The following is a 19667-nucleotide window of genomic DNA, read 5'->3' as shown; positions in this document are numbered from 1 at the left end:
GGGGCACCATTTCAGCAAAATGGGTTAAGTCCCAGCAGGGTTGTGACTTCCAGGATGTGCCGTCTTGGAGCAGGTGAAGATGCCTGGATGAGCCTTACATAAAACAGGTGTTGGGGTGAGAAGGCTCAGCCTGGCCTGACTAAAAGCAGCCCCTGCAGACCAACAGCTGCCAGTGTGGTCTCTGTGCCAGAGGAGAGGAGCTGCTTGGCCTCAAGGGCTGGAAGGAGTTAGCCAGGCAGGCCCTGAGAACCAGTGGGGAAGCCAAAGTCAACTCCTGAGCCTGAAAATGCTCAGCACCTGGAGACCTCCCAGCCAGCATAAGCTGGAGAAATGTGGCAGTCAAGAGAAGGGCTCTGAATCTCACAAGAGAAAAACTTGGCCTGGGTCTCTGCCAAGGCTACCGCCCTCACCCCCCACCCTGGGGCTCTAGCATGGAGAGGGGGGAGCTGTCAAGTGACTCTGATAAGCTGACACCAGCCTTTACCTTCAGTTTAGTAACCCCAGGTTAACCCAGCTTTCCAATTTATCTGTCCTGCAGTAAAAAAGAAAAGAGTTCTGTCTCGTGGCGTCTCAGACTTAAGAGAGTAAATATGGCTGAGGCTTTTGGGAGGCAGATTCAGATATCTTCAGTTGACACGTAGAATTGGCAGGGGAGGATGAGAGAGAGAATGGTAAAGTGTGAGGCCAAATGGCTATGAATTCACAAGCCTCTCGCCTTTCATGGCCTCCTGCCCCCACTATTTCCATGCTTTCCCTTTCTAGAACAATGTGCGTATTTGTACAGCCAGTAACTGAGAACAGCGCTTTGTGGGTCTGATGAAGGGGACTCTTGTCCACAAAAGCTCAGGCCGTGAGGAACCACCTCTCAGGCTTCAAAGGCGCCACTAGGCCTCTTTGCTTCCAAGAGGCTCTGCCACGGCTGCTTTATTCTGTCCCACCTTTAGAAAGGGTCGCCATTTAGTCCAAACTTCCCAATGCCAGCTGCCCTCCAGATGTTTGGGCAGCTGTGCTGGTTGGGAATTGTAACCCAAAACATATGGAAGGCACCATGTTGGAGAAGGGCAGTTTCAGGTGTTCATAGGAGGCAAGGTGTGGAATTGCCGCCTCCATCACTGTCCTTTGTCCTATTCAGAGGCACAAAATCCCCTGTGGCAGCAGCAAGGTTGAAGGTGGAAAACAGCCACAGGGGCCCCTCTAAAAGGCAGGATTGAAGTGGGATCCTCCTCCTGCTGCTCACACCCATCCCCACCCAACGTTCCCCTGAGGGAGGAAACACACAGGCGGCTCCAGAGTCCAGCACAGCCATTTTATTGGACTCCACTTGCTGCCTTAGATCCAGTCAGTGCACTTGATACAGAACCCAGTGGGAGCTCAGCAATCAAATCCCCAATTCATTTCTTGCCAGCAAGAAAGAAGGATGATAATAATAATAACAATAATAACATAATAATAATAATACACAGAAAGCTTATTTTCCTGGAAGAGTTTCAGAGAGAAGATGGAGGTTTTGGTGTAGGGCATAAATGGGGAGGCGGATGAGGATTGGCAGCACTTCAAGGGGGGAAGGAGGGAGGAACGCAATGGGGAGGGGGGTGTATGTGATGCACACACGCACACACAGACACACAGAAGTCCCTCCCAGCATGGCCAGGAGCCATCCTCTGTGGTGGCATCCTCCTCCTTTGGCCCTCCTTCATCCAGCCCACCCGAACTGGCAAAGTCCTTCAGGAGGACAGAAGAAAAAGAAGGGAAGGGAAGTAGGGGCAACATTGCTGGCAAACGGGGGGGGGGGAGGGAGGAACAGGCAGGGAGAAGAGCATGGCTAGTTGACTCCTAAAAAGTGCATTTGCTGCCCAGGGAAACCCCTGGGCTTGCGGGGGAAAGGGATACAGAGCCTTCTCTATGTTACATTAAAATAGACTATTCTTAAAAAATATTTCAATTGCTATAAAAACCTCACCTCTTCAGGCTTGGCAGAGCTGGGATGCTTTGGAAGAGAAATACATGCGGCTCCTCGGGAAGCGGTCCAGGGGGACTGGCCAGAAAGAGGCAGGCTGCTCACAGCCAGATGCAGGGGCTCCTTCCAATGCACAGGCCAGCAGGGACTCAAACCAAGCAGCTAGTCCATAAGGGGCAGGGCGAAAACAACATGGATAGTGCTAAAGGAGAGGGATGCCTTCATAAAGGCAAAGCAAGAGCCCCATCAGCACCCCTTCTGGACCCACACCCAGCAGTTAGGAAAGACCAAGAGGGAGGCGCTCTCAGCCCTGCCATAGGTGCAGTGCCACAACCTCAGTCACCTGGCCCATAGGAGAGGTGGTGACATCAGTAGCCGCTTTTGGCATTGGTGCTCAGGAGTTGTCCTACCCCACAGGGGGTGGGTGTGTCTAATTTTGACCCCAGATTGGTGCTTGATCTGCACCTCCCTGCAGCCTGGCTCTGATTCCAGCTGGACTGGGAGGTGATGGGGTAGGAAGAGGCGGCCTCGGCCAGCCAACACTGTTGGACTCCTAGCCCAGGGAGGAGAAGCAGCAGCCAGGGGCCTTCCCAGGGCACCTGAAGAGGAGCTTGAGTCCAGGCCTGGGTCTGCTGCCCCTTTGCAACTACAAAGCTTGCCACGTCAGCTTAAAGCAAAGGCAGCCACTAGCAAATGCAGGCCAGAGTTGGCTTTTTGGTCCCTCCCTGGCAGGAAAGGGGAAACAGCATCCGGGAGCTCAGCTCAAACAGTCACAATCTGGGATGCCTCGACAGACACAGCCAAGCAGCAGTTAGTGGCCGGGGCTTGGAAGCAGAGCGAAGGTGGCCGGGAGCAACGTGGCTTCCATCTGAGTTGGCCTTAGGGGCAAGAAGCTGACCTGTTTAGGACAAGTAAACCTGCAGGGACCCACGTGGCAAGACTCACATGGGGAGCCTTGCTGGGGTGGTGGGAGAGAAAGGTTGCCCTTTGGCCACTGTAAAGGAGGTTGAAAGAATCTCCACCCACAACGCCTCTGTCAGCTTTAGGACCAGGGACATCCGTTTTGCCTCTACGACAGGCACCCTTGGCCTCTAGCAGGGGGACATAGGAGGAAACAGGCCTCCATAGACCCACTGGCCTCTCTCCAGCTGAGCTGCCCCAGAGCTCCCAGCAGAATCGGAACTGCCGATTTGCTGTTGAGAAGCTCTGGTCACACAAACACCCACACCCTGGTCTTGGGTGGAGATTTAGGTTCAGCATGCAGTGAACTAAGGGGGTGGGTGGGGGCTGTGGCCTTTGGACAGCATCAGCTGGGACAAGGGGGGAGAGGGAGAGGAGCAGCCATTTGGTTCACCCGATTCAAGCAGATATACAGAGCGAGAGTCTAAATGCAATTCTCAGGCAGGCAGGCAGGCGGGTGGGCAGGATGGTGGCAGCCATTCACTGGGAGCAGAGGATGATGGGAATGGAGCGACCCGAGGCCCTCTGGCTGGGGGCCTTGCCCTTTCCACCAACGCCACCATCCCCCACCTCGGCCCACTTCCCTCTCTTTCAGATGCAGACGCACGGCTCAGATGACGTGGCAACAGTTGAACTGTCCCAGAGAGAGGAGGCTCTCCTTGGAGGCGGGCCGCATCCGGAACGCGAGGGCCTTCTCGCAGAGCGGGAACTGCAAGATCCGGTCCTTCAGGTTGGCGTTCTTGCCCTTGGCAGGGTCCAGCTTGATCACGTCTGCCAGGCCCTCACTGCCGTTCCGGTGGCCGTCCTGCTTCGGCCTCTGGGCTGGTCCCATCTCAGGGCTTTTTTGGAACTGGCCTTCCGGGTCTGAGGCTGGGCTCATCTCAGCAGCTCTCTGGCCACAGCTGCCCCGAGCCAGAGTCTCATCGTCATTCCGTGGCCCGTGCTCTTTCTTCAAGAGTCTTTCTTCCTCCCCCTCCCCAGCGCCTCCCTTCCCTGGGGGGGTGTTGTTGTTGGCCTCTTCCTCCTTCCCTGGGGGCTGCTCCCTTCTGCCCACTGCCTCCAAGACGGCACTGCCCTTCCTCCTCTCCTCACCGCCCATCCAAGAACTGCCTCTTGGGCCTCCTTCTGCTGGCATTTCTGGGCCCACCTCTTGTGGCAGGCAGAGGCTGCTGCCCACCTGAGTGCCCATGCCTTCCTCCCGTTCGCCTTGCAGGCATGGAGGCCTCTGTGGCGCTGCCAGGTGGAGGCCACACTCAGGCCCTTGAGGCTCCAGGCTGCCGCGGGCCTTGGGGAATCCTGGGCCGAGAGCCTTCCCTGTTTTGTTGTGGGACGCAAGACTCCGGCAGAAGAGCAAGGAAGCCTTGGCACTCTGGAAGTCGCTCATCTGCTCCTGGTTCAGGGAAGACGTCCTCCTGCGGAACAGGCCAGGCTTCCCCTCTTCTTCTTCCTCCTCCTCCTCTTCCTCCTCCGAAATCTGCTGCAGGGCGGGAGTGCTCTTGGCAATGGGGGTCTCGATGAGTGAGGGCCGGATCAGGGCTCTGATGGGCTGCCCGCACCCGTGGAAGCTGGAAGGTGACTCGTCCTCCCCCAGCGCAGAGAAGGACAGAAGGGACTTCCCAGAATGCTCTGCAAAGGCCTCCAGGGCGCTCTTGGTTGTGGGCAGTGGCTGAGGGCTTTTGCCTGCGGTGGGCAGCGGTTGGCCGGGGTCCCCCACAGCGCTGAAGGAGCTCCTGAGAGAAAGAGGTGAAAGGGAAGATACTCAGAAAGCTGCAGTAATGGTCAAAGCAAACCCCGGCCCCAAGGAGCCCAAGACTTGCCTGCTCTGGACGTGCTGCGCCAGGTTGTAGGCCAGGCTGGCTCCAGGACTCTGCTTCTCCTGCTTCTCCCGCAGGATCCTCTCAGCCAGCAGGAAGTAGGTGGCCGTCACGTGGTTGTAGCGGTTGGCCTCCAGGGCTCTGTGCACAAGGGACGCAAGGGACAGAAGTCAAGAGGACCCTTGGAGGACCCTGCAAGGGGCATGTAGTGGTGATACAAAGGCAAAGGAGGTGGGGAGGGGGAAGCAGCCTCAACTCCAGGAAGGACGAAAGAGGCAAGATGCCCAAAGCCTCTCCTGGCAGAAAACCCCCAATGCTCAGAGGGCACTCACTGCCAACTGGCTTGTCTCAACCAATGAGATGCTTCTGGTCAAAGAGGACCAGCCTATCCCAGCCTGAGGCCCTCCAAGGTTTTGGACTACAACTCCCATCAGCCCCAGCCAGCACAGCGGTGCTGGAAGTGACAAGCACTGGCTGGGTCTGATGGGAACTATAGTCCAAATAATCTGAAAGGCCTCAGGCTAGCCAAAGCTGACCCAACCCAGGAGCGAAGGCAGGTGGCTCCAGGACAGAAGTCCTCCACATGAGGAGGACCGCTGCGTCATGGCCGCTGCAACCTTCCTTATGACTCTTGAGGACAGCAGCCCACAGCATCTGGTGAGGGGTTAGGAAGGAGGGCAGGGCTAGCCTGAGGGGGCAGCCCCCAAAGCACTTACTTCCGAGTAGGTCCTCTCTCCCTGCTCCCCACCACCACCACTTTCCTCCCAGCCAACCAGAGCCCCGTCAGATGGAAATTCAGATTCCTCCTCCCACCCTTGTGAGACTCACTCCTGGATGGTCTCTCGGTCCGCAATGTTGCCGCACATCATGGCTTGGATGATGATGCCGTGCTCTTCCTCCGAGACCCGCCTGTGCGACGTCAGAGGCAGGAGGGAGCGGCTGGCAGGGGAGGGGTCCACACCTTGCAGCCACGGGTGGCTTTCAATCTGCTCCAAGGAGGCCCTCTTCTGGGGGTCCCGCTGCAGCATCTGGGCGATCAGGCTGTCCAACAGAAGGGGTGGATGGGGGAGGGCAGAGTCACGTGGAGGCCCTCAGATATCACATCTTTTCCGCTCCCCTCCTGTGAAGCCCCACCCCACACAGATAGGCAGCAGCAGGCTGAACTCCCCACCCCAACCCATGGCAAGATCTCTTCCCACCCTATGTGTTCATGTGACTGTTGTCATTGCTGGTCTCTAAGTGGGGGCAGCCGGGTCCTACAGGGCCTGCTGCTGCCTGGAGCTCAGTCAGCCTTAACACCCCCCCTCCTTCCCCACGGACAGAGGGAGCCTGGGACAAAGGGGGAAGAATGTGAAAGAGCACTGTGTCCCACCTCAGGCATGCCTGCCTGACCTCCCACACCATTCCCCACAGGGAGCAGGGCCAGTCCCGGGGGAGGGGGCGAGGACGGAAGGATCCAGAACCCTCATTCTTCCCCAGCCTTATGCCCACTAGGGTCTACTCTACAACAACCATGCTGCTTTGGGCAGAGCCTGGAGGGCACAAGGTCAGCAAAGGGGCAGGGCTACAATCTGGGGCAGGTAACCCAGGTGCCTTCTCTCTATCTGGAGGGGAGGAAGGAGGTGCAAGACCCAGTTGCCACACCTGGTGAGGGCAAGTGGGGTGGTGGAGGAACACCCTGCCTGCATGACAGGTGTGGGGGGAGTGAGTTGGGAGGGGGGGTCTGGTCGTACTCTGCACACTCGGAGGAGACATGAGGGGGGGTCTCGTAGCGACAGTCCAGGATCATGGTCAGCGTCTCGCTATCGTTGGCTTCCTGGAAAGGCGGGTGCCCACAGACCAGCATGTACAGGATGACTCCCAGGCTCCAGACATCTGGAGAAAGATAGAAAGCAGGAGAGGAACAGTGATCATTTGCCTGAAATAGAGAAACCCCCACACAAGCCCTCCAACAAGTTATTGGCTTTCCACCACAGCAGCACTTTTTAAAACTAAGGCTGCTATGGAAAAGGCAGGTAGCCTCAATGGCACAGAACCATGAGAGGGATCAGAACCTCTCCCCAACCTCTACTGGATGTCTACACAGTGTCCTATGGAGAACCTGTGAGTGTCAGACTAGGGCCTGGGAGTTCCAGGCTCAAACCCCCACTCAGCCACGAAGCTCCCTTGGTGACCTTGGGCCAGTCCCTCACTCTCAGCCTAAACTACCTCAGAGGGTTGTTGTGATGACAGAATTCGGAAAAGGAAAAGCAAGTACACCGCCATGAGCTCCTGGAGGGAAGAAGGTGGGGGATAAATGCCGTAAATGCAGGTGAACACTCCCAAAGTTCACCAGCCCACCTCAGTTCCACAGCCCTGAACCAAAACTTTCCAACTTTTCTTTGATTTTCTCACTGAGATCAAGCTCAAGCAACAAGCGGCATTAATTGCAAGCATTTGATGAGCTGCATGGGGCCTTATAGGGCGGGACCAGCACTTTGAACTTGGCCTTGCAGCAGCTTGGCAGGCAGTGCAAACCCCACAAGCAAGGCGTTTTATGCTAGGGGGGTCATTTGCCCCCACAAGCCCCCTGGCTCCCAATGTCTGCACCAGCTGCAGCCTCCAGATCAGCCCCAAGGGTAGTCCTACTTACACCTCATCCTGTATAATGTATACCTTCCAGCTCAGGACTAAGATGAAAAAGGACCGGCACACCATAAGCAAAAAAGCCTGTTATTTGCAAATCCCCCCAAAATGGGGGGAAGGGGTGCTCAAGGACCTGGGCTGGCCTGGATTTGGGAGGGAGGGAGGTGCAGGGCCAAGAAAGATGAGAGGAGAAAGAAGCAGCAGTGAAATGTGTGGAGGAGGACAGGAAAAGGCTCCTTCCATCGCCCTCTTGGCCTAAGAGCCAGAGCCCACCTTCCTGGCTGGGTTCCAACTCCTCCTCACCATCCGGCTGAATGGCTGGGATGCTGGCTGAAGGGAGGAAGAGTCCAACAATGTCTGGAGGGCCACAGATGATGTTGTCTCTTGCCCCCTGCCCCCAACTCAAGATCCACCAAGATGAGCCCTGGGTTTGGGTTCTCCGCAGACAAGAGCAAGTTGGACTCTCCCAGCAGGGCTGGACAAGGCAGGGAAAGAAGGCAGCCTGGAGAGGGGGGCGGGCAAAGCTCTTGGAGGCAGAGGAAAGGAGGGGACAGAGCACAGATGGCCCAAGAGATAAGCAGTGCGGTGGGGGCCTCAAATCCTTTGGAGCATAATCGGCTCAGGCAAGCTCTTGGCAAGAGCTGTTTCTTCCGCCTCCTGCTAGGCGCTTCTGCCCAAGTGGGTCAAAGGACCCCAAGGCCACCCAGGGGACCTTTCCAATTTTAAACTTGCATGCCCACCCGATATGCCTAAAGCTGCTCCCCATCCCACCCAGAAAGCCTGCAACTGCAGCAACCCTCTCCGTTGCTCTGGCTTTTAGGGGGCACTGCTATGCATTTAAAAGACTCAGGGCACAGTTCATAACATGCATTTGCATCAAACTTCCAAATGCTACTTTATCAACACCTCCAGGAAACTATGATATGTGCGTGGGTCTCCCTAGCTCTGCAACCAGGTTTAAAAACTAGGGAGGGGGTGGTGGAAGGAACAGGAAATGTCAGGACCTGCTGTAAGAGAACTGAAACTCAGCCCTCCTCACAACACCCTTGACAGCACACTGCCATTAGGTGGATCCCACAGAAAGTGGGGGCGATTGTCTACTGACAGTTGCAGGCAGGTCCAAGATCTGCGATGGATGTGCGCAGAGGTAGGAGTGTTGTTGGGACACTCCCTGGTTTCAACAGAACAGGCTGCAGCAGTAGCACTGCCATGCTTCTTACCTCCCTTTCCCAAATCAACAAGGAGTGAGACAGTAATGGACAACAGTCTCTCTCTCTCTCTCTCTCGTGTGTGCGTGTGTGGCCAATGCCTGCTGAAATCTCAGGGTGGGGAGGTGGCTGTAATATTAAAAACCCCCACCCTCACTGTACAGCCTTCGGCTGTGGGGTGAGCCATCTCTCCTCCTACCAGCAGCATCTGAAGGGCACATGAAGGTCCTTGGAAAGCAAAGGCTTCTCCTCCTCAGGTTTTTATTATTGTATGGGGTTTTTGGGTTTTTTAATGGTGAATGAATATTCACACAACGATCTGTGCATTCATTGCAACTATCATCATCATTCATTATTATCACCAACAAAACTGCTCCAGACATGGGGTCCCACTGGTGTCATCACAGGTGCTCATTGCCAGCACTGGGACTTGCTTTCTTTTGCAGAGCTGGGCCCTGGGGAGGAAAGGGCCCCTGCACTCAGCAGAGCCAGAGGTCCCCCTTCAAAGCAGATGCCTGAGAGGCTGCACATGGACACACCCACCCACTTACCCAGACTTCAGAGCCCTACAGCAAAGCTATGATCTTTCCCATTCAGACCAGTGTGAAGGCTGGCTATCTGGCTAATTATTCCAGGAGCAGAATGTTGGCACATGCAAAGGAGATGCAGGCAGGGAGAGGGCTGCCCCTGGTACCCCATGGTGCCCCAGAAGTAGTTCAGGACTAGGGAAGCTCCTCCTTGCAGTGAGGAAGGCAGCAGTGCCTGAGGCAGAAGGGTGCTCTGGAATGCTGATGCAAGACTAAAACCGAATGCTTAACAAAGAACGTGGCCTGCAAAAGCTGCCCCCGGGTGAGAGATAGCAAAATATTGTATGTGGCATGTTCCTCATGCTGCTTAGGGCATATCCACACTTTCTCCTTTTCCTGTGGTTTCCACACAGAAAAACCACTCTTTAGTGCTCAGTTGGAGCAAACAGCAACTCAGGTTTGCTCCAGATTGACATTTGCTCTGATGCAGACTTAAAGAATGGAAAGGAGTGGGACAAGGGGGAAACAGCTTGGACCCATGCTTTCTAAGCATGGGAGAAGCAGAAGTGTGGACGAGCCCATAAAGAGAGGGGCTTTGGGTGTGAGGGGCATGCGACTCCAGTGGCCTCCCCATCTCTACCACATCCTGTTCTTAACTGGCTAGGCTGCTTACAGCAAGTGGGTTCTCGCAGTTATTCTCAACTCCCCGTCAGCGTGTGCTGACATTTGCAGTTGCCACATGGTGGGAATGAGGTGGACCTTGGACAGCCGACGGGGTGTGTGCGTCCACCACTTGTTACTGCAAGCAAGACTTGTTTGCCCACAAACTAATGACCCCATCAGTCAACCCAACTCCAGCCCACTCCCCCCACCCTCCAGCAACGGGCTGGGGCCCCAGGACCAGCTGCAAGTCCCTTCAGTACAGGAAGCGAGGAAGCCACTTCTAAAAGGGGATACTGACAAGGGGCAAGGTGTCAATCTGTCTCACTTTCACACACATACACTGAGCTAGGACACAGGGACTCCAGGAAAAAAGCCCCTACCCCCTCCAGTTGCTGAGAACTGTGGAGCCAGGCCTTGCTTCGGCCACACATTTGCCTCAGTTTGACAGCTTGGCTGTGAAGAAAAACAAGAGGTTATCTCAGGCTCCTACACAGCCAGCTTTAAGAGGAGACAGGAAGCAGGAAGCAGACTGCCAGCACAGAAGAGCAGCCTCTGCTCCAAGGGTGCTTATAAATAGCAGCCGAAGGGGTGCTGCTATGCAGTCAAGGCCCTCATTGCTGCAGGTGGCCAGGAGGGGGAGAGCAGGGAGGAGAAATCAGCCACTGGGGGACTTGAAGGTGGGGTGATGCATGCACAGGGGGCAGGGGCAGAGAAGGAGAACACCAGCTGTTCTGAAACAGAGCATATTCCTTCTAAGGAACAGAGCAGCAAGTTGCTGTTCACGGGTAGCTGGGATCCCCACAGTCAGGGGCGTAAAGAAAGATCTCAGCTGCCAGGAGGGCTTGCAGCTGTCTGTAACGTAGGCAGGGCCCTCAACTAAAGGGTGGAAGAAGGAGGAAGTGGATGCAAATCTGCAACGTTCTCAGAACAGGCACATGGCCTCAAAGGTGCAGGATGCTGCGATTTCAGCTTTTGGTTCCTCTTGGAACTTTGCGTTGAGATTTGTATATGGTTGAAGAGGCAACAGGTGCTGCTCACACAGACATTAACCCCACTGCCTTCATGTTGTCATATCTGGTATGTTTATGTGCAATGTGGCCAGCAAAACCAACACACACACACTTCACAAACACCGCCTGCAAAGCCCAGGGCAAGGCCATGAGCTCCCCTGGAGGCAGTAGGGTGAAACCTAGAGCATCTTGCACTGGCTCAGCTCCAAATAGCACAATAGGCTCAATGAGAGAAGCAGCTCCATTCAGCTCCAGTCCTGTTCTCACTGGGCCAGTCTTCCCATTAGGCAGAGCGAGTGGGGCCCCAGCTGCAGCAGCAGCTCCCTGGCTCTTCCACCTGAGGCCTCCGTTTTTGCCAATCCCCTTTGGGTTGCATCCAGACAGAGCTCTCTGTGCACCCTTGTAAGCTAGCTCTGCTGCCCTCCTGCGCAGTGGAGAACAGGTGGAAGGAAGAGTCGGCTACTGCCGCTCTGATCAGCTCTTGTGTGTGGCATGGGAGGGTGCCAGAGGCAGCAGAGTATGGTTCTTGATGTCCTCTTTCAAACCTAAACCAAGTGTAGCTCAATGGCTCAGTTGCCCCATTTGAGGAGACGAGCACAGCAGGAACCCACCATGGAGTCCTTTCTCAAGCCTTTTAGGGATCCCACTGGCCTCAAGCTGCTGGATGAACTCTCTTGCAGACTAGGAAGCTGTCACCTTTCACAGTTTAGGGTCTGCCTAGGCAGAGGGCTCCCTTTGCACACTGCAGGATGGGGATGTGCACTGCTCAACAAGCATCTTTTTGTTTCACGCACGGTAGAAATGTTAGGGTGAGGACAGGGAAATAAGCTTCCCAAAGCTGCAGAAACCTTTCTAATTGTCCAGCCCATTCTCAAGGCTTCTGGCCTCCTGGTCAGTGGACTTTTGGACCAGTTTGGCAAGCTGCAGAAATGGCTGGCTCTCATACGCACACAGCTCGTTATTCCCAGAGCCTGAAAGAGCCATCCCAGGCTGTCTGAAGTAGTGGCCATTCTCCTCCTCATGGCTCCAGGACCATTGAAAAAACAAAACACTCTGCTGGGCAGGCAGGAAATCCCACCCATTTCCCTCTGACCTCACCTCTTCCTTCCCAGAGCACCATTTCTCACTTCCCAGGTCAAGCAGCTGCCTTGAAAAGAGGAGGGGGGCAGGAAGGATGGAGCAAAGGAAGCAGGCGAGGGTGCTCAGGCCCTCTGGCAACAACTGTCTATGAAAGGCTGCAAAATGCCAACAATCCAGCCCTGTTCAAGGAGTGGGAGAGGCAGTCAGAACAGCAGTCTCTCTCACCCCCTCTCTTTCTAGAAGCAGCTAATCCAACCCCCCCTCCCCTCCGCAATTTACTGAACAGCACCGCAGGAATGGTAAGAGAAAACCAAGCAAATGCCACAGGTGACTCACAGGGCTCCCTACAAACACTCTCTCTCTCTCTCTCTCTCTCTCTCTCTCTCTCTCTCTCTCTGTTCTGCTCCAGGCTACCAGGGTGCCTTGCATGCCAAGGAGCAGCATGGCATGAAAAGGGCAACGGCTAATGGGGCAAGGCCACCAGCAGACCAAGGGTCAGCTGAGCAACAGGGTGTGAGGCCCAACAGGCCTGAGTGCCCTGTGCTGTGCAGCCCATGCTCCGGGTCACAGGAGGGTGCTGCTGTGGGGATGCCAGCCGGGAGAAGCCACAGTCTGGAGGCAGGCTCTGCACCTGTCAACAAGCTCTGCTCTTTCCTGCTAGCAGCCGCAACCAAAAGTTCTAAGCAGGCAAGCAAAGAGACATATACGCACACACACACAAACCTCCCTCGCACACACCACATCCTGCCTTGCCCAGGCCTCTTCTCTAGCTCAGGCAGTCTTTGGAGGTGGGGAGGGGGACTGGCCAGGCACACAACTCACACTACACATTTATTCCTGGCTGGGCCCTCACTCGCCTCCTCTCTTGCAATCCTACGGAAGCAGTCACCAAGAATGGCCAGATATTGGGGAACCCGAGTCAAGATACCTGTTGCCAACATGAGACTCAAGCCAAGTTGGAGGGCTCAGAAAAGAACAGGGTGGGTGAGCGATTACTTCCTCCAGCAGCCCCCCCCACCATGCCTGCCCCCACCCTTTAAGGGAAAAGGCCACAACACCCAACCATCCTGGGCCTACATTGTAGACTGTCATCATTTTATTTCCTTTGGCTCTGGGGGTTGTTTGTTCATTAACATTGGAGATTTTTGAGAATCAGGAAATGACCTGAATTTTTGCAAGACTGATCATTATTCAGTATTCATAGATTCATTCTGGATGGTATTGCATCATGCACCATAGTGAAAATCCTTTTTTTAAAATGGGGAAGAGGGTTCTGTTTGTTCTCTGTTTTGAAATAATCCATACCTTCTCCTCTAAATGTATTTACAGAGATTGAATTAACCACCAAAATGGTGACAACATGGCAGAAAGTTCTATCCTCCTAACCTTTATCTGTTGCCCATATTTTGAAGAGGAGGCTGACTGCCCTTTTCAAAATCTGGGGAGGGCAGCACAAGTTCTCCTATTACAACCTGCAGATATACTACAAATGTTGCTGCGTTGTTGTTCCACTGTGAAGTCCGTGTGGGCAATGCCACATTTAGAGAATACAGTATATTTATGTCCTACACAAACACAACTACTGACATTGAATTAAACTCCACCCTAATATGTCAAAGGCTGACATAATCCAAGGCTGAAATATGAGCCCTGCTGGATCACACCAAAGGGCCATTTCATGAGCTTGGCCTCTTGCTTTCTCTGTCAAATCCACAAGGAGGACATGAAGGCCTCCCTCTGTTGTGGCATAGCTCCAGCCTCTGGTATCAGGTGTTTTGGACTACAACTCCCATCAACCCCAGCCAGCATGGCCAATGACCAGGAATGATGGATCCTTTAGCCCAAAACATACCAGAGGGCAGGTTGGCAAGCCAGAGAAGGCTGGATAGCTCAGTTGGTTAGAGCACGGTGCTGGTAACACCAAGGCTGCAGGTTCAATTTCCGTATGGAAGAGCTGCATATTCCTGCACTGCAGGGGGTTGGACTACATAATCCTCAGAGTCCCTTCCAACTCTACAATTCTTCTAGGCCTTTTATGATGTTATCTGGTCTCCCCGAAGGACCAAGGCTTTTGTGTGGCAAGCCCTGTCCTGTGAAACTCCACACCTGGGGAAGCGTGGCAGAAACTGTCCCTGCTTTCTCTCCGACGTCTTTTGATAACTGCATAGCTGGGGCAGGCGTTCAGAATACGCGGTTTTCTTTTAACCAACCAGCATTCACCAATGCTTTTAATTATGTTTTATACATATTTATAGACTGTTTTGTGTATTTTACATGCCGTAAGCCGCCTTGCTATTTTTTTCGAAAGAGCAGATTATCCAGTTTCAAGTAAAATAATAAATAAGGTGCAGTAGGTCTCAGGATGTCCCTGTCCACCTCTTGCCATATCTTCCCCCTTTGAAAGGACATCAGAGCCCCCACCCCCAGCTCTTACCGACAGCAGGGGCATCGTACTCGTCCCCCAGCAGGATCTCCGGGGCAGAGTAGGCCAAGGAGCCGCAGCTGGTGGTTAGCATCGTGCCTGGCTGGAAGCAGTTGCTGAAGCCAAAGTCTGTGAGCTTCACCACGCCCTGCTCTTGGAAGAAGACCACGTTCTCGGGCTTGAGGTCCCGGTGGACCACGTGGAGGCGGTGGCAGTAGGAGATGGCGTGGACAATCTGGGCGAAGTAGTGCTTGGCCTTCTCCTCCCCCAGGCCTCCCTCATGCTGCATGATGTGGTCGAACATATCCCCGCCGTCGCCCAGCTCCAGGATGAGGTAGAGCTTGGCGTGGGTGTCGATGACCTCATACAGGCGGACCACATTGGGGTGCTGCACCAGCTTCATGCAGCGGACCTCCTGCAGGAGGTGAGCGGCCGCCCCGCCATCCAGCTTGCTCTTGTCGATCACCTTGACGGCCACCCGCTCCCCCGTGAAGACATGCCGGGCCAGCTTCACCACCGCAAAGTGGCCCTTGCCCAAAGTGCGCTCCAGGTCATAGAGGCCAGCAATCTTCCCTTCCGAGAATGCCCGGGCGCCGGCAGCCATGTCCACAACAGCCTCCGCCTCACAGGGGTCTCGGCATGGAGGTCGGGGCTGCAAAGAGAAGACGCAGAGTGAATGGAGGGAGGGGTAGCTTTCTCTATGGCCCTCTTCAAGCACCTGACATGGGAGGGAAAGGCTTTTAGGAATTTTGGGGCTGCAAGCGTATCCTAAAGGAGCCCTGGCCCAGAGGACTCATGCAAGCAAGCCAAGCCTTACAGGTTCCTTATGAATCTGCACATTTCTGCTCGAATTGGCATTGGCACCTTTCAGCTGAAAAGCCTAGCGGCAGCGAGAGGAACAGCAAAAGCCATACCCTGGCCTTCATCTGAGGGGCTGATACAGCTTCCTCAGACTGTTTCGGTGATTCCACTGCCCCACCTTGATACATTCTGGAACCAATCCTTTTTTTTATGACAGCCCTGCCACACAGAAAGGCCAAAGCTCACCACAGTTAAAAAAGGAATACGTATTTCAGTAAGAAAAAGGACAGATTTTTAAGAGGTTTCCCACGGATACTTTACATACATTTCCTAAACAATGAGGCTAATCCAGCTGCTAACCCATATTAAGGGGGCTGCCAGATGGTCAGTATTTTGCAGGAGACACCCAAGCACAAACCAGAAAGCTAAGTTTGCACAAGGAAAGAGAATTCAAGAGCTCTTTCGCCTGAGCACAACAAACGCTTTAAGAAAGGATCTTGACTTTCTGTGGTTTGGAAAGTGATGGGGGGGTGCGCTGGAAAGCTGGGGGGGGGGACTAATGATCAGTGGGAAGTTGTTTTTAAACTCCTCAAGCAAACCTGGGTATGGGGATGGTGAACTGACTGGAGACAAACCCACTGTGTAAAATTTGTGCAGGAAATCACAAAGAAAGCCTACTAAATGGGTCACCTAAAAGGGCCCCAACTGACAGCTAGAGGGTGTTCCTCACTGTCTCAACCAGGCCTTGCAACACCTGGTTGATCTCATTTAGTGTTCCTGGCTCCCCCACCACCACTAAAGCAATAGCCTTATTAAAAATATATATAAATAAAATATTTATATACCACTGTATCATAAGAAAAATCAAAGCAGTTTACAATAATATCTCTACAGAACTGAAACAAAATTTAGAATCGGAGACCAGGTATTTATTATGGAAAGAGGTGCTCTTAATAGCCTGCAAACGCAACCTGGCATCATAGGAAACTTTTCAGCAGGCATTTAAAAGCTGAAGCCAAAGGGGCACCAGCGGAATCTCTCCTGGCAGAGCCTGGCACTCCAGGCTCTATTTCACTTGCTGTCAGATAAGCCTCACCATCTCAGGAGACGCCAACAACACGCCTGCAAATGATGCCAGAGAGCTGGGATCAGAGGGCTCAGGACGTCCCTGGAGTACCCCGGCCCTACCTTGTGCAGGGCTTCAAAAGTTAACACAAGGGCCTGAAACCAGCTGGGCAGGAACTGGGCAGCCATCACAGGGTCCTTCTTGCAACCAGCAGCCATGACAGGATGGGAGAGAGAGCAAAGCCTGGGGAGTCGTTCGGGGATTTGCACCCTATTGGGGTTTCTCTTCTCCTTTTTCCAGGCTGGCTTCCCTTGGCCTTGGCGCAGCCACCCCGTCTCTAAAGAAGATAGAAATTAAATCCACCCCCCCCCCCGCCCGCAAGGAGGCCTAAGAGCAGCTGGCTTTTAATCAGGCGGGGACGGACACATTCCAAGCTCGGAAAGGGGGGTCCCGGCGCTACTGTGCGCCCCCGGCCAAGGTCTAACCCGCCGGCGACACCAGGCTCTTGCATCCTAACCAAGTGATTTTGGCAAGGGGCTGTTTGAATAAGAAGATTGCGAGGGGCAGACACTAGTCTTTCTATTGCAAGTGGATTTTTATTTTTATCTCTCCTGATTGGGGGAGGGAGAGAGGGGGTTGATCGGCTTGCGGAAGGTCCGCAGCATATCCAGGTCGCCTATCCATATGCCCAGCACCCGGAGCCAGAGGGACCCCGATGGCCCGGCTCGCCTCCGGGCGCCCTAAATCTGCCTGTGCCTGCTGCAGGACGATCATGCGGCGGGAGAAAAGCCGTGCGGGCGGGGGGGAAGATCTGGTGGGGGCCGCCCCAGGACTTGCTGTGCAGGGCCGTGGCGGGGATGGCGAGGAGGGGCGCCTGCCCAGCGACAAGGAACGGGCCCCAGCTGCCAGGATGGGCCGTGCGCAGAGTGCCCCTGAGCGCGTGCAGAGTGCCCCTTTTCCCGAGGCGCCGCCCGGGGCTGAGTCGCTCTCGGAGCCCCAGTTTAGAAGTCCCCGCCGCCTCGGGGTAGTCGGTGCAAGGCGAGGGGCAGACGGAGCCCGGCCACCGTTGCAGCTTCGGCCTGTTCCTGCTCCTGGTCGTGCTGAGGATCGGGGGGGGGGGCATCGGGGGGATCCGCAAGGGGCCGAAGCGATGGACGTGGGGGGAGGGGGGTCTACCCGGAGAGGCTTTGCTCCACAGGCCCTCGAAGCCACTCACCGGGCGGGCGACGCGGCTCTTCTTCCTCCTGCTGCTGCTACTGCAGCTGGTGCTCCTCGGGGCGGGCGGGAGTTCCGCGGGCGGCGGGTGACGTCAAGGAGCTCCGCGGCGGCTTCTTAAAGGGGCTCGAGACGCGAGGGGAGCCGAGCCAGAGCAGCCGCGGAGCAAGAGAGCGGAAGGAAGAGGGAGGAGAGCCACAGCGGCCGCAGCGCCCCCGCTCCCGCGCGCGCATCTCTTCCTCGGGCTCCGCTCAGCTTGCCTGCCAGCTTGCAAACAGGCCCCGGGGCGGGGGGGGCACGCAGGAGGGCACGCAGATGGTTACAGGCGCTCAGGGCACCGCAAAGAAGCAAAGCCCTCCATCCCCAGTCCAGATGGGATTCGAGTTTCAAATGCGAATCGGCACATGCTCAGAGGCTTGGCAAAACCCTATTTTGTCGATCTGTTGCGCCAACGTCTCAGAAACGTAGTAGAAGCTATTGGAGAGCGCTTGGTGGCCCAAGCAACACTTTTGGAGAGGGTGTAGCTGGGGGTCTTGCTTGTGGGGCTCCCCACGGGCCAATCGTGGGATGGGAAGGGGCTGATTTAGAGCGGCCTGCGGGTGGCCTCTGGGGCCTTGGCATTGGGGCTAGACACAGTTTAGATCCTGAGCGGGCAAAGCGCCAGTTCCGAAAGTCCAGCCGAGCCGAGAGCGCTTTGGGCTTTCCTTATATTTGGGTTGCCTCCGTCCACCTTCCCCCATTCTGTAGTCCCAGGGAAAGGGAGGAAGGAGGGAGTCCCTGCAGCTACTGCTCCCCCCCCAACACACACACACACACACACTGTGGCCCTAGTTTGAACTGCAGATCCCAGGGGCTGCATTTTACCCTTCAGCAAAGTTGTCATCGGCGCATGTGCCGCCGCCGCTTGACATGTACACACCTCCGCTTCACTGCCTCTTGTGTTTTCAAATCAGATGGCAGCTGGTTTGAGAGAAGGAGCACTTTATATCCCAAGAAGCTGCATGATACTGATGGATTGTGGCCAATAACCTCACGTGTGAGATTGCATGGATTCTACAAGTCCTCTTCCTCCCCAATGCAGTATTACGTATGATTATTCTAAAGACTTGGGTGGTATGGGAATGCACTCAGCACAAGGGCAAAATAAAATCTATATTTTTTTGATGTGGTTCATTATAAGAACTGGAGTCTGTGTTTACATGGTGGAAACTGTTATGAATGCAGAGAGGGAGGTGGGCAGGATCCATCCACTTCATTAAGTTAAACTTGGGAACCCTCTAGGTTTGGAGAGGGTTGGGCTGCCTCAGAGCTTCTCTGCCTGCAGCAGGCAAAATATGTGACAAATGTGCTATCAATTCACAATCATATGAAAACAGAGATATGAATATGATATAATATAAACTGAGGCCACATAAAGCCAAAACAAAGATGGTTTGGTTAGCTTCTATGATGTGGAATAAGCTAGACCACCTCTTGGTGATATGTGGTATGCCCTGGAGGAGCAGAATTATAGCACCTGCCTTTCTATATATAATCACTTATGCCTGACTTGATATACCCTGGAGCATGAGGACCTCACAAGTATCCTGGCTGCAGGCCTTGGTGTTGAAAAAAACACTCACTGCTTCCCTTCAAGCCCCAAGATCCTCAACAGTGCCTCCTCCAAGTGCAGATGAGAGGGGCGGGGAGGGAGGGAGGAGGCCCTTCTCAGGATTAGCCCCCACCCCTGTAATGGAACGTTTTTCCCTAGGGAGGCTTTTGGTGCTTCTGCTGGTAGCTTTTTTTGGCACCTGGCAAGACTTTTCTGTCCACCCAGGGAATTCTTTCACCTTTTCAGTAAGCTTTGTGCAAAGCTGATAGTGGCATTTTGCTTCTGCTTTTATCATGCCTCTGTCTTGTGGTTTTAGCTTTTATGATACCGTTTTAGCTTTCCATAGAGATCAGATGTATTTGTGTGTAGTTAGTTGTTAAACTTTTTAATATGTGTTTTGGATTCCATGGAAGTGTTTTCCAACTGTATTACTTGTAATTTTTGATGGTTATGATTGGTTTTCAACTTTTCTGGGGCAATTAACGAATGCAACTCAACAAAGAAACATCACCCTGACCCACAGTTTTGTGGCTTCGCTTGATTGACTGCTGCAATATTCTTGGGGTGGGACTGCCTTCAAAAATCGCCGGTGCTAAATATGTGCAAAATGCAGGAGCAAACACAGGAGACAGGTGCCTGACAGATGGAGATGGTGCACACAGAGAAGTCACTTCCCCAGTGGAAAGTGCTGGTTGTGGTTATCACATGCCCTGAACCCAACAGCTGAG

General features: G+C 54.3%; 1 protein-coding gene across 1 annotated transcript; it reads right to left on the bottom strand.

Annotated features, from left to right (window-relative positions):
* Window positions 1-2852: 2852 nt before the first annotated feature.
* On the bottom strand, window positions 2853-16797 carry LOC128419105 (SNF-related serine/threonine-protein kinase-like). The gene is made up of 6 exons (XM_053399446.1): window positions 16256-16797; window positions 14279-14918; window positions 6465-6606; window positions 5560-5772; window positions 4735-4872; window positions 2853-4647 (listed from the first exon to the last, which is right to left on the bottom strand). The coding sequence occupies exons 1-6, from the start codon at window positions 16349-16351 to the stop codon at window positions 3528-3530; spliced, it is 2349 nt and encodes a 782-aa protein (XP_053255421.1). The 5' UTR covers window positions 16352-16797; the 3' UTR covers window positions 2853-3527.
* Between the last annotated feature and the right edge of the window lie 2870 nt (window positions 16798-19667).

The sequence above is a fragment of the Podarcis raffonei genome, chromosome 8, assembly GCF_027172205.1.
Source record: "Podarcis raffonei isolate rPodRaf1 chromosome 8, rPodRaf1.pri, whole genome shotgun sequence".
Lineage (NCBI taxonomy): Eukaryota > Metazoa > Chordata > Lepidosauria > Squamata > Lacertidae > Podarcis > Podarcis raffonei.
Note: the sequence above shows the minus strand (reverse complement) of the source record. Positions and strands in the feature narration are given on the sequence as shown.

What these genes read in the sequence shown, in the direction of transcription:
- LOC128419105 (XM_053399446.1), bottom strand. Translation starts at nt 16,351, where the DNA reads ATGGCTGCTGGTTGCAAGAAGGACCCTGTGATGGCTGCCCAGTTCCTG. An exon ending in CTTTTGAAGCCCTGCACAAG is followed by an intron (nt 14,919 to 16,255) that starts GTAGGGCCGGGG and finishes TTCTCTTTGCAG; the next exon opens with CCCCGACCTCCATGCCGAGA. An exon ending in GCGCAGCACGTCCAGAGCAG is followed by an intron (nt 4,648 to 4,734) that starts GCAAGTCTTGGG and finishes TCTTTCTCTCAG; the next exon opens with GAGCTCCTTCAGCGCTGTGG.